The sequence below is a fragment of the Gorilla gorilla genome, chromosome 1 (genome assembly GCF_029281585.2).
Source record: "Gorilla gorilla gorilla isolate KB3781 chromosome 1, NHGRI_mGorGor1-v2.1_pri, whole genome shotgun sequence".
In the NCBI taxonomy this organism is placed as follows: domain Eukaryota; kingdom Metazoa; phylum Chordata; class Mammalia; order Primates; family Hominidae; genus Gorilla; species Gorilla gorilla.
The window spans coordinates 206241255-206255896 of record NC_073224.2 but is presented as its reverse complement, the minus strand read 5'-3'; the positions used below and the strand labels follow the sequence as shown (position 1 = coordinate 206255896).

The following is a 14642-nucleotide window of genomic DNA, read 5'->3' as shown; positions in this document are numbered from 1 at the left end:
CAAGATAATTATTTACATATCAGTGTCCAAAATATATGCTCTGGCACATAAGGCTCACTCAGTAAATGTATGCTAAATAAACCAATATTTTCCTCTAGAATTCATGTCCTTAAATCTACCTGGAATTTATTTTGGGATATGATATACAATTCTACCTTAACTCCCTGATAGATTAGTCATTTAACCAAACTCTGTTTGTAAATATTCCACACACTACCAATCTTAAATCAGTCTTTATCACATATATAATTAACATATAATTATATACATTTGGTTTTGTTTGTCATCTTTCTATTCTATTGCATTTGTCTATTTGTCTATTCCTGTGCATGACCCACACTGTTTTAGCTACTGTAGCTTTACAATATATTTAAATAATTAGTAGGAAAAGTCCTCATTTGTCTTCTTTTAACTTAAACAAAATTCTCCCAGATGTACTCTATTAAACTCAAGAAGAATTTTCCTGAATTATAAAAAGTAAAACAAAAAACTCCCAAACAAAACTTGTGTAATTCTGACTGAGCTACATTAAATGTATAGACGGATTTGAGAAAAATCTATCTATGTGATATTGAGTCTTCCAATTCATATACATGGTGTCTAGCTCCATTTAATCAAAATGTCTTTTATGTCTCTCACTACCATTCTGTTCTTATTCCTGGGTATTTTTATATTTTTGATTGCTATTGGGAATTGGGCCTTTGTATACATTTATTTCCTAACAGAATATTGCTTGATGGTCCAATTCATCATATGTACAGGTGATTGAGAAATCCAAGAGAATCTATGCACATCCATTACATCCAATAAAGCAGGTCAGCAAGATGGCTGGTTTCAAAATGAATATGCTAAGCAGAAAGCTTTCTATACACAATTACAAACAATGTAAGCATAATTTCTATGAATATTCCTGCATGTCCGCTTGCACACGTGTGCTTGAGTTTCTCTAGAGCACACATCTAGCATGGAAAAGCTGGTTGTGGGGATGACACATCTTCAGTTTGGTTAGATATTACCAGATTGCTCTTTGAAAAGGAATAGCAATTTGCTCTCTCACCAGCAACGTCTGACAGCTTTCATTGCTTTATATCCTTGCTGATACTTGGTATTTTAGGGCATTATGATGTTTTCCAATTTGATGAGTGTAAAGTGGTATCTCACTTTAATATGTAAATCCTTGATCGCCATTGAAGTTGAGCATCTTTTTATGTTTATCAACAGTTCTTACTTCCTTTTCTGTGAATTGCCTGCCTTTTCATACCCTCTGTGCATCCATGAGAATGAAATCTCCCTGCATTTATTTTAGTTACATCAATATCAAAATAAAATTTTATCTTCTCTTAGTTAAGATCATGCACATTTTGGAGGGCTTATTTCTAGGTGTCTTACAGTTTTTCTTTCTATTATAAATGAGACTTGCCCTCCTGATTGCAAGTTTTATTTGGTTATAGGAACACCAGAAGCTTTGTGAATTTTCTTATTGATTTTGAGTATATTAGTTGATTGTTTTGTATTTTTGAAACAAAAGTCACAATTTTCTATATTCCTTTCTAATTTTTATAGTTCCTTTTTTTCTTTTTCTGGTATAAATGTAATGGTTTGTCTCTTCAGCACAATGCTGCGTTCTATTGGTGATAGTAGAACTATTGATCTTGTTCTTGACTTTACTGAAAATCTTTAGGAAGTTTTGCCATTAAGTATAATGTTTGCTATAGGCATTTGGTAGAAATATTTTTATCAAGTTAGGAAAGTTCTATTTGTAGTTTTATGAGATGTTTTCAAAAATCATGAGTGGGTGTTGAACTTAATCACATGATGTTTTGGGGTGTATTAGCAGGATAATGTCTTTTTCTTTGCTAATCTGTTTATAGGCTATGAGGTTGAGCCATGAAATTGCCAATATTTTAACAGTTTTGACCTACAAAAATAGCAATTTCATATGGTTTGTCTAACAAAAAACATTATGAGCTTTTCTAATTTTGACACATCCTCACATTCCTGGAATCAAACCTACTTGGTCGTCTTTGTTTGCTTGTTTGTTTGTTTTTTGGGACGGAGTCTCTCTCTGTCACCCAGGCTGGAGTGCAGTGGCTGCAATCTTGGCTCACTGCAAGCTCCACCTCCCAGGTTCACGCCATTCTCCTGCCCCAGCTTCCCAAGTAGCTGGGACTACAGGCACCCGCCATCACGTCCCGCTAATTTTTTTTTTTTTTTGTATTTTTACTAGAGACAGGGTTTCACTGTATTAGCCAGGATGGTCTCATCTTTGTTTTAATACACAGCCAAATTCAATCAGATTTATACTCAGAATTTTTAGATCTATGATCAAAAGTGAGACTGCCCTAATAGTTTCTGATTTCTGTTCTTTTTAAAATTTTTATTTTAAATTATAAATTGATAAATTATAGCTGAATATATTCATGCAGTAGAAAGTATGTTATGATTTATGAATACAATGTGGAATTAGTAAATCAAACTAACATAACCATCACCTCAAATACTTATCTTTTTCTGTGGTGAGAACATTTGAAATTTACTCTTTTAGTGATTTTGAAATGTATGATACATTATTATTTGCTATATTCAGTGTAACGTGCAATACATCTCAAAGGAAAAAGAAACCTTTACTTCTTCTGTCTAATTGATGCTTTCTATACTTTGACCATTATCTCCCCATTCCCTCAATCCCCTGGTAACCATAATTTTACTCGTTGATACCAAAGTTTCTACTTGCCTCATTAAGAAAAAATGAGTTGGGAGATGGTTCTTTATTTTTCTCTCTTCTGAAGAGTTTATTGCAGGGATTAATTGCTTCTTGAAGTTTTGTTAAGCTTACCTGTAAAATAGTTAAGGCCTGGGGCTTTTGAGAGAGGATACGGGGGAATCATAATTTTTTAATGGTCATTGGTTTTTTTCAGATTTTTTTTAATATTAGTACTTTTTATCTATAAAAATTTCCATTTCATCTGAGCTTTCAGATTTCTTGGCTTACAGTTGTTCCTAAACATTTTGCTTCTCTTTTTTGAAAAAGGGTCTCACTTTGTCGCCCAGGCTGGAGTGCAGTGGCGTGATCCCTAAACATTTTCTTATTTCCATAATCTCTCCTATATCTTTGATTATGTCCCTTTTCAATTCCTAATATTACATATTTGTGGCTTCCTTATTCCTTGATCAGTTCTGCTAGTATGTCTACTTTATTATTTTTCAAAAAAAACAGTTGGTTTGGTTGACAATTGCTATTGCTTTTTAGTTTTGTTTCTCTAGTCATTTCTGCCTTTATCTTTAAAAGTATCTTTCTCCTACTTTCTTCTGATTTATGATGTTACATTATTCAAGCTACCCAAATCTTTATTTATTGTTAAGTTAGGTGATATGTCACAGACTTACAGAGGTATATTAAAATCTTCCATGATGGCTGTAACTTTATTACATTTTTTTACATTTCCAGCGGTTTTTATTTAATTTATTCGTGCTATGTTATTTGGCACATAAAGTTTTACTGTGGATTGATTATCCATTTTATTAATATAAAATAATCCTCTTTTTCATTTCCTTATGAGATGTGGGAGAAATTCTCAAATTTATCTTTTAATAAACTGATTTCATTTTTCTGTGGTTTACCATCTTCCGTTCATTGCCTCCATTCCATTTTTTAATTGGGTGATCATGTTTTTCATCTCTATTCAATCTCTTCCCATCTCAGATTGCTCTGTTTTCATTATTGCCTATTTTTGTGTCATAAATATAATATTCTCTCAAATTCTCTTAAGAATACAAATTAGGAGCTTTTAAAGTATGTTTCTGTTCTTTGTTGCCTACAGAGGGGCAATTAGCTCTGATTCCGCAGACATGTCTTCTTCTTCTGATCTACTGAATATTTACACATATCCAGTTAATTTTCTTGTTGGCACACCACAACAGAGGGAAAATGGAAATTGGGAATGGAAACACTCAGCAGTCTCTAAGGGAGAGCAGAGGAGCTAAACTCAAAGAGGCCGTAGCAGGAGCATTTCCTACCCTGGTGCTAAAGAGTGTGTGTGTGTGTGCATGTATGTGTGTGTGTGTGTGCATGTGTTTGTGTGTGCATGTGTGCGTGCGTGTGTACGTGTGTGTGCGCGTGTACGTGTGTGTGCGTGTGTGCATTGTGTGCGTGTGCATGTGTTTGTGTATGCGTGTGTGTGCACGTATGTGTGTGCACTACCTGGGCTTCTGCATCCTCTGTTAGTCCTCCCTGAACTCTGACCTAGGTTTTATGCCCCATGTCCCTCCTCCTTTCTTACCCTGACCACCTCAGAAAGACTCTCTCTGCTTATCTACTGAGCTGCCCACCTGAGCCTGAAGCCAGAACTCTGACGGTGCCGTTGAGTGTGCACACCTGCTTACTATGTCTTAGGTGCTATTCTGAATCTAGACCCCCTTAGCGAGGAAGCATGGGCACTGGCCATACTCCATATGACCTCCAGCAACCTGGGAGCCATTTCTGCTGGCTCTATCAGGTCACTTGCACAGAACCACTGCTTATACTCCCTTCAAAACCTGAAAGCTGTAAACTATGCCTCAAAGCTGGCTTTTTGTGCTAATGGCCTTCATCCAAAAAGCCTCTGCATTGCCCAGCTTGCGTTACTCCATCTGTACCTCTACAGAGAGGAGGTCCCTCTGGTGCTGCTGTACTGATTGCACCCTCTGAGACTCAAATGGATGGAGGGAAGTGAAGGTCAAGGGTGATGCCTAAAGATATGGTTATTGGAAGGGCATAAAATCCTTGTCTTGTATTCTCTTGTCGGGAGACATACACTGTTTTTATGTGGGGTTGGAAAGCAGAGTTTAAGAAGCCAATGGGATTGTTCTATCTCATTTCAGGCACATCCAGTCCCAGCCAGTGATCTCATGAGTGAATCTTCTTGGGTTCAAAAAGGATTAGGTAAGAGTGAGAAATGCATTTCAAACACGCACGCGTGCACACACACACACACACACACACACACCATACACCCCAGAGGACATATGCCCCAGGGGGTTGGCCAAGAGTATCCATCATCTGTACATAAAAAGGACAGCACATTTATCATATCTGGAGATAATCTGAAAGCTTGGAAATTTAGTGGTTTATCTTTGGATTTTCCAGAGTAGTGGGCTCTGGTTCAACTTTTTCCAATGTAAGGACTTCTCTGGCTACAAGGAATAAAACTATACTAGAAAAAGCTAAAAAAATTCCTTGGCCTAGGATGAAAATGAACATGCTTTGTATGAGGCTTTCCTTATCATTCATTTTATTAAGGCAGCTCTTTAATACATTCTCCACGCTCAACTCTGTGATTACACAGACACACACCACACATTATTGGAGGTACTCAATCACATATTCTTTGTATTTATGCAAAGAAACATAAGACATATATGCTTAGTGTCTTAACAAATCCCTCTCTATGACCTTCTCTGTAATCCAAGTCCTATCATTTCTTTCCCTTACATATGTCTCAAACTCACTTTCTTTAACCCCACTGCCACACCAGGCCATCATCGTAGTACACTGAAGCTACTGCAATAGCCTGTTATTCAACCAAAACATACACAATGCACAAGTGCACATACACACAATATGCTGACACAGGTGTGCACAGACACAGATCCCCAAAACCAAATAAATACATGGACACCGATTCACACACAGGTGGAAACATATTTAAAAAAGCATCTATATCCATAAATACATAGCTACACAAATGAACACACACATGCATATATATACATGTTCTATGAGTTCTTCATTATCCAGGTTGATGGTCAGGACTCAAAATGGAAAACTGGATCCATTGGCTGCTCCAACCGAACTTATTATTATTATTATTATTATTTTGAGACAGGGTCTGACTCTGTCACCCAGTCTGGAGTGCAGTGGCATGATCATGGCTCAGTGTAACCTCAACCTCCCTGGCTCAAGTGACCCTCCCACCTCAGCCTCCCCAGTAGCTGGGACTACAGGCATGCACCACCACACCCAGCTAATTTTTGTATTTTTTGTAGAGATGGGGCTTTGCCATGTTCCATAAGCTGAATTATTATCTTTTATTATGCAGTCAACCCATACTCAATTACACATGCATTTGATAGCAGGCAGCTTCTAAACAAACTCTAAAACCATATTCTTAGATACCCATATACCCCTCTCTTTTGGTCCTCTCTTTCTCCCAGATGAGTGAGGACAGTATTTTCGGACTCAGGAAGGAAGGAGAAAGTTTGGATCATTCACACAGAGACAAAGGAGTGAGTATTGACCAGACTATTGCATACTATAACACACATACTCTGAAATCGATCAATTTTACCTTGAGGACATCTCCTTCAGAGAGTTCGAATGCCCTGGCTTTCAGCTGAATTCCCTTCCCTGGCTGGGTCTGGATGGAGTAGATGCATTCATGATTGTTATTGTAGTTCACAGGAAAGTTGGGGGACAGCAAAGTACCCTGAGTGCCTGTGACTGAATTCCCACACTCAGCTGGAAAGAGAATCACAATAACCATAGATTAACCCCCATCAGCTGCATCCAGAAAGCAACTCACAGCTCTGAAGAACCTGACAAAGATGACAAGTCGTTTGCCTGTGTACCTGCCAAGGTGCCTGTGTGTCTGTCCAGTTGTTGGACTGTCTACAGAAATGCCTCTCAAACTTAAACAAAAAAATACTTCCCTACCTATGGTGCTGCCTGCTTTGTTTCTGTCTCTTGTGCTGTTTGTCTGTCTCTCTCCTACAGAAACAGACGCTAACCCACCAGGCACCCTTTACAATTTCTCAGTGCTATAAAGCAGCCATGCCACATACCTATTCATACAGTAGCGTAGCAACAGAAATGACCGAGGAGGAGGTCCGGGGAAGAGGGGGGCAGTTAAGTGAGGAGAGATGAAACCTTTCAGTATCACAGAATAGAAACTAAGAGGGGGCAAGATCACATCATAATCGCTAACCCTTATGTACAAAACAGCACGAGTGACACCTTACAAGGGCCATTTCAGTCATTAGTCGCAACAGCCAGCCCCATAATGTAGGCACAATTATCATTTCTGGTTTAAAGATAAGGAACCAGGTACTCAACCACTGAGACCAAGCCTCTCTGTGGATTCACGAGGAGGAGGGGGCTGAGAACTCAACCTCCTGGGTCCTGGGGAAAGTTTTTAGCATAGTCTCATTGCAGCCTGTTTCATTCAACAGCTAATGAAATCACACCCTCCTCTGGAAACTACTTCTCCTCCTCCAGAATTAGTCATTCTTTCCCCATTGTTCTCATACCTTTATTTATAGCAGTCATCCCATTTTACTTCACTTATTTGTTAACATTTCTATGTCCTCTACTGCACTGTGGATCCTTTGGGGCTTGGTCGTGTTACTGTCTCCTTAACACCCACACAGTGCGTGGGCAGGGCAGGCTCAGGGCATGCACAGAGGAATGGGATCTTTAATAATTGGGGGGCCCCTCCCTGTTCCTTCCTGTATCTGAGCACCTCCCATATTACACCTTGATTGCTTGCTGCCTGTCCTGTGTCCCCCACCTAAACTGTCAGTAACTTGAGGGCTAGGGTCATGCTGGATGAATCTATGAATTTCCAAGGCTTAGCCTGGATTGTCTGTAAAATAAATATTTACTGAATGAATGAATGAATGAATGAATGAATGAATGAATGGATATAGAGTACACTGACCTCAGAAGATGTACAGTCCTAAAAATAATAATTAGGTTCCGGAAGGATGTAAATACAAGTCCAGATGGCAGGCCTGTTATTCGTGTGGACATATGGGGAATTTGGAGCATGCCTTGAATCTTTCAGGCGGCTGGTAGCAAATCTGCTTTCTCTAAACCATCCCTCAGTATCCTTCAGTTCGGGCACAGTCTGTGGCTAGAAAAGCCCTGGGGTTGACCAAAGGGCCATTGCTTGGACCTTATAGTTAACCCTAATTACCCTAAGCCAGGAGCGTACTAGGCTGAGGCAGCATAGATGGAGCACATGGAAACCTTCAGAGCTGAACTGCTCATGGGCTTAGTTATACATCTTGTGTTTTCTCTTGTCCTAAGGCTCCTCATTAGTCCTTTGAAGATGGGGGCCACATGTCCCACCACCAAGTCCCTACTTTTCTGAATGGACCCTCCTCCCTGTGTCCTGCTCAATTCAGGACCAGCTTCAGTTTCCTAAGACTTTATATACGGCCTCATTTATTTCTCTTGGAGGAGAAATCTAACTTTACAGTACTTTTAAACTTAGTCTGTTTGCAAAACTTCCAAATATCATGATGAATGTGCTGAGATGGCTCATAAAACTCAAGGGACAGTGGTGGGCAGGCTCCCTGGGGGCAGTGGCTGCTGATAATTTACATAGACGTTTCCAGCATGTGTACATTTCTTTGATGATCTCAGATGAGGGTGAGGGCGAGGATTTGTCGGGGGAAGGGGGAGTTGCTTAGGGCCATGCATATGTAAACATTTATTACTCAGTCATATCACATGGGCAGCCTTCTGAAGCATCTCTCCATTTTCTCTGAGATTACTACCTTTCCCCTCCATCTAGGCAGAGGCCTGTGGTGCAGTGGGATGATCATGGACTTTGGAGTTGTTAGACACATTGTGTCAGCTCACTGAAATTCAGTCTCTTCATCTGCCTTCATCTGGACAATAATAGCATTCTCATAAGACTGTAGAATCAACGCATGAGATTTTATATATAAGATAGGTAAACATAGGGGAATGGTTAGCACATAGTAGCCTCTCCACCAATGTCCCAGGTGAATCTACGTGCTTACCTGCTTCCATTTGGAACCCTAACTGCCTGGATTCTGGGACTGGCAGAAAGCCTGAGAAGCATATGGGAAGCGTGCGTTAGCTGCCCGAGGCTCACAGCACCCTCATGGTTCCTGATGCCTCTTGCCCTCTGCCTAATTCTCGACAGCTGGCTTCCCTTAAACATGGGCTTGGGTGTGTTTTTGGACCTCCTTCCTGGCCCCGCTTCCTGCATAAGAGCTATGTGCCCCACCTCTGCCCCAGCACGAGCCTCTCCTCCTTCCCACACGCCTGATACCTTTACAAGGCGGGGCTGATAGCTTTAGATGCGGCCAGTCCTTGGCCAATCCCCAGGTCCTGACTCCTTGTCAGGCCTTTGTCCTGGGCACCAGGGAGGGGACAGGAGGGATAGAGGGACGGGGCACTTGCTTCCGGGAGAGTTTCCAAGGTAACAGGGGAGGTGAACAGATGAACTTAGAAGCCAAACACGGGCACAAATGGAAACAAATAAATGCTCCAGAGAAACAAACAGTCACATCCACAGGAAAGTGCTGTGGCTGATTCTGGCATCTGTGACTTCTGTCTCCCCCATCAGAAGGGGTCTCGTTAAGGGCAGAGGTTGTACCTTATCCATCAGCCTGGGGCTTCTGAGGCAGAGGGTTAGGTCTTCTCCATCACACCAGGATTCCCAAGGACAGGGCCATGTCTCTTGCTGCAGACTGGGGTCCCCTGGGGTCAGGGCTGTCTCTTCTACATCCAATTCAGGGGCCCCTGATGTCAGGGGCTATGTCACCTCCCTCCCCGCCACCCACGTCACACCATGAATTAAAGCCCAGGGCTGTTCATCTCCTTCTCGGCTGGAAATGTTCCTGGTAGCACTATGTGGACTAAATCATCCAATTTGCATGGCGACTGGGAGCAGCCCCCGGTGGGCATTCCCGAGATGCCTCCAGCCTGAGCCTCGGCAGCAGGGCTGGTGGTAATTAGAGGTGATTATAATTACTGTGCCTTATTAATAACATGTGAAACAGAAGACAAATGTAATAATGAAAATATTGTGAGGTGTCATGAACAAACAGTAATTGGAATAATAAGTTAAAGAATGAGTTTATGTAATGAGATCAATGAGGCAAGAGCTTAAGGGCTGTGTGCATCTGTGCTCCTGGTTAATTCCATTCAAGAAGAATTTCCCCCAGAACCATTTAGCTGAGGATGTTTTCCCAGAGACTAAAGGAGCTGCTAGCAGCCAGACATGAACTGAACCTTCCTGGGGTGGGTGGCGGGGTTCTGTGTGTTTCTGAGTGTGTGTGGCCAGATCAGGGTGGGTGGATGCCTTTGGGGATGGTTATAGGAGATGGAGTAAACCCTGGGGTTATTTAATTGCTCAGAAATGGAATTCTGCAGCTCTTTGTTTTAATGTTTCCTTTCTGAGATTGTAAAAGGTTATTGGCAAAATAACGATAATTGGTTATTGATAAATACAGATAAAAATGTTATTGGCAAAATGCTGATAATTATATGCCACCTCTTGGTTTATGTAAATGATGTCATCTAAGGTAGAGTAAAGCCTGTGAGTTGGATGCTGTTATCTCTGTTTTATAAACCAGGAAGCTGAGGTTAAGGGGGTTTGCTGGCCTGCCTGAGATCTAAGCGTTGGTAAGTGGCAGAGCAGTGACCCCACCTTGGCCTGCATGAGTGCACAGCCTGGGCCCGGCTCATCTTGCCAGCCTGTCTAAGCTGTCCTCTGCATAGCCTGAGGGCTCCATGGACTTGTCTCAGGCACAGCTGACCTCATTGGCATTTGAGATGCTGGTCCCTGTTTCAGTCAGTGCAGTGCTGCTTTGATCTGTTTTGTATATTTTTATGGGGTTTTATATACTATTTCACTTTACGTGAGGTCCATGGCTAACAGTGAGCATGGAAAATACTCCATGAATGCAGCTAGTGTTTTATCCAGCCCTACATTATAAGGATTGAGCAAACAGGTACCCAGGAGCCTCATACATTAGGGATAGACAGCAATCACTCCGCCCTGGGGAAAATACTTGCTTCCCCTACTACCTGGGCACAGCGCTCTGAACAAACTTCTTTAAAGCTCTTGCAAGGAGGCTGGCAGGGCCCACTTCCAACTTCCAACAGCTGCCTCTAACCTCCACATCTCCTGTTCTCCCTGCTGCTTGCTCCAGCTTGGTCTCTGAGCTGTTCCTCAAATGCTGAGCATGCTCATGGTTTGGGTCTTGGTCCTCTGTTCCCTCTTCTCCCAGACATCTATCTCTGGCCAAATGTCAGCTCATCAGAGAGGCCTTTTCTGACCATGATAAAAGAGCAACCCTAGCTCCAGCACTTTCTAAGCTGACTTAATTTTTCTCTGTATGCCTCAACACTGCCTGACACATCACATATCTATATATTCACAGCTTGTGTCCCCACCACCAGAATGTGGACCACGAGTGAAGAATTTCTCTGTTTTGTTCGCTTTTGTATCTTCAGAACCTAGCAGATGCCTGACATGTAGTGGGTCCTCTATAAATGACCCCGCCCCTGTTCCTTTTGTCCTCCCCTGCTGAATGGATGAAGCCTTCCTAAGGCGTCTCTAAGAGTGAGCACCACCATGGGATTAGTAAAAGCACCCATCTACTCCTCCAGATGGGGACTCCCCCTGGGCAGGTCATACACCCCTCCTACAGGCCCACCTAGTGCCCATCCAGATTCCTCGGTAAGAGCATCCTTAAGCCATGGGTCTGTGTGCTGAGGGTGGGGAGGTGAGAGTACTGAAATCAACTTCATGTGAGTGCCCACTGTGGACCTAATTTGTAAAGGTCACTTTAGTTTATACAGAACTGCCTGATGAAGCAGGGATTGCCATCCCTATTTTGCAGATAAGGAGGATGGAGCAGAAGGAGGTTAGGTTACCTGCCCCGGGTCCCACTGCAGGTAAGTGTGGTAAGTGTGGGCTAAGTCAGCCTCTTGGCCTGTGTGCCGTCCACCACCTCACATCAATTGACTATAATCTGTCCCACCCCATTAGTGAAGCAAAATGAAAGCACGTGACCACCTACCAACACACCTTGGCAGAGGCGAGCTCCACAGGCGCCGTCTGCCCCCCAGGCACGTGATGTGGGCGGTGCCCTCCAGACGGTACCCGGGGAAGCAGGAGAAGGTCAAGGTGTCGCCCACGCCAAACTGCAAGCCCTTCCGGATGCTGTAGGCTGGGACCTCGGGCTCCTCACAGGGCTCCAAGTCGTACTCTGGAAAGGTAGCAGGAGATCCGGGCTCAGAGACATTGCGGGGAGACACAGAGCAAAAAGATGGGAACACACAGGCAAAACACCAGGGGGAAAGGGCCAGGGACAACGAAAGACAGAGAAGAGGGCATGCGCACACTGGCCCACAAAAGGTGACACTGGCCCAAAAAGAGAAGAAGTGAGAGCCCGAGGGGAGCAGAGGCAGAGAGAAGCATGGGGAAGCACGGGGAGGCAGAGGCAGAGAGAAGCACGGGGAGGCCAGGACGGGCGGTCTGCACCCACTCCTGTGAGCAGTGGGAAAGGGCACAGCCTTTCCCAGACAGGCTTCCCAGGAGGATTTCTGAGGATCCTCAGGACTCAGCTCTTCTCTGTGCTATCCTTTTATCTCCATTTTAAACCTGTGCCTTGGGGCTCACAGGCTCTCCTGCTTCCTTGTCTCTGGGCAACAAACTAGATACATTCAACCAGCGGGTTCTAGAAGGTCAGAATACATGACTTAGCCTCAGGCAACTCCCACTGGTGAAGACACTCCAAATGCCTGATGAGAAGCCATGTCTCAGCTACATTGGCACTTGAGGCAGACGGCAAGCATGACCGGGGGCATTTATGGGCCAAAGCCCTGCCTGGGGCCACTAGTGACAGCATAGAAGTGACTAGTCCCTCGTCTGCAAGGGCTTCTCCCTTCAGGATGCAGTCCTCCAGGGCTGTGTGATGAGAAAGAGGGTCTCTCTCATAAGGGTTGAGTCTCACTGGCTGGATATGTCCCACTGGCCAAGTGAATCCAGGGATGTGACAGGTGACTTCTGCATTGGAGGCCTGGCAGGGGACTAAGCTGGGCCACACCCCAGTTCCTAGAAGCTGGATACCTCTTGTCCATCCCAGGAGGAATCCATCTGATACTCCTGGCCGTGGCTGAGAAAGGTGGAGGGAGGTACTCTGGGGTGCTACGGGACAAGAATGGTGAAGGGCTCGATATGAGAGGAGCCAAGGGTCCTCTTTTCTCCCTGAATGCCAAATAAAAGCACTTTCTTTTCCAAATCCCTAAACAGAGAGATAAATATCTATTACTACAAAATTAGCATTGATGAAAAAGATCCCAAATGAGACTAAACCACTCCAATATGTTAATTTCAAATTTTTTTTTTTTCATATTGCTGGGGTTGGGAATGTGGAAGTGGAATTAGAAGAAAAATCTCGAATAACTAAGGTAGGAAGGGACTTTTGTGAAGTCCTCTAGTTCATCCAGCCAGCTGGGCCGTGTTCAGAGCAAATCCTAAACACCTTCATAGAAGGAGAATCCTCAGTGATTATGCTAACTCCTTCCAAGACCATTATAGGTAAGTTCTTACTTGGGTCTAACCCAGGCATCTTTTGCTGAAGCACTAAGGTCAACTTCCCAGGGACTGGAGAGTGGATTAATATCTATCTGCTAGGAAAACCAGAGACTGGTAGCAGAAGGAGAGAGCAAATAGCGCCATGGTCTCTTCCCCTCAGGGACCCTCATACTCTTTACCTGAGAAGGTGATGTTGAATCCTTCATATGACATGGAGAAATCAGAGATGAAGCGGACCTGGGCAGTGAAGTTGCCATAGAGCCCAGCGCTGATGGGAGCTGGCAGCCGAGATCCAGTTAGCTGCCTCAGGGGCTGGGTGAAGCTGCCGTTCTCAGTGATGAGGAGGTAGTCATGGCCACTTTCCAGGTGGAAGGTGTGGAAAGTAAAGAACACACCTGCCAAGAGACCAGAGGGTCAGGTTGGTGATGGCGAGATGGCTGGAGAACCTCAGCTGCAAGACAGGATCTACACAAACATTTCCAGTTTGCAAATGTCTATCTGCGTGTGTGACTACAAGCATGCATTGACAAATCATACAGGTGAATCTGAATGAAGGAACCTGAACACACAAGTGCCCAAAGATTCAGTCAGGGAGAAGAATTTTACAGTTCTTCTTTTACAGTTCTAAAATTACAGGGAGAATTTTACAGTTCTCAAAATTTAAAAGAGAGATTTATGGCTTGACCTATGAGAATGCTTTAGAGACATTCATTAATTCATCCAACAAGCATTTGTGTATTTGTTGAGTCTTTACTATGGGCTAGGATCCAGGGTTAGGTGCAAGAGGATATACCAGACATTAAACGAATAGCTGCAATACAGAGTGCTGAGTGCTGGAATGAATGTAGACAGCATGCCATGGCGGCTGGAACAGAAAGCAGTTGACAGCAGGAAGAGGCAGGTGGAGGATGGCTTCACCAAGGAGTAAACATTTGACATGGATCTTAAAAGGATGCACAGGAATTAACCAGGTAAGGGAAGGAAGAGTGTCCCAGGCAGGAGACCCATATGTGTAAAGGGACTGTCGATTCCAGGTTTGTTAAGCAGCAGCTGGGTGTGGCTACTCCTGGAATTGAAGCTGGATAGGTAGATGGAGGCCAGACCCAATATTTTTCTGGAGGCAATGAGAAGCCATCCTATCCAGAGTGGACCAGATCTCAGTTTTAGCAAGATGTTGGTGGCTGTAAGGAGGATGAAGTGGAGGGAGAGCAGGGAGGGAGATCAGTTATATTGGTGGCTGCTCTGCACTGGGAGAGGATGGGGCTTGGCAGAAGGAGCAAGAGCAGGAGATGGCCATGA

The 14642-nt window shown here is 43.5% G+C and overlaps 1 protein-coding gene across 2 annotated transcripts in view; it reads right to left on the bottom strand.

Moving 5' to 3' along the window:
- Positions 1-14642, bottom strand: part of CSMD2 (CUB and Sushi multiple domains 2) — a 647961-nt gene that overhangs the window by 188660 nt on the left and 444659 nt on the right. For both annotated transcript variants that reach the window (XM_055391224.2, XM_063700513.1), the window contains 3 exons: positions 13523-13738; positions 11824-12012; positions 6327-6496 (listed from right to left, as the gene is read on the bottom strand). In XM_055391224.2, the coding sequence (XP_055247199.1) occupies positions 6327-6496; positions 11824-12012; positions 13523-13738 (575 nt within the window). The remainder of the gene's footprint in view (positions 1-6326; positions 6497-11823; positions 12013-13522; positions 13739-14642) is intronic.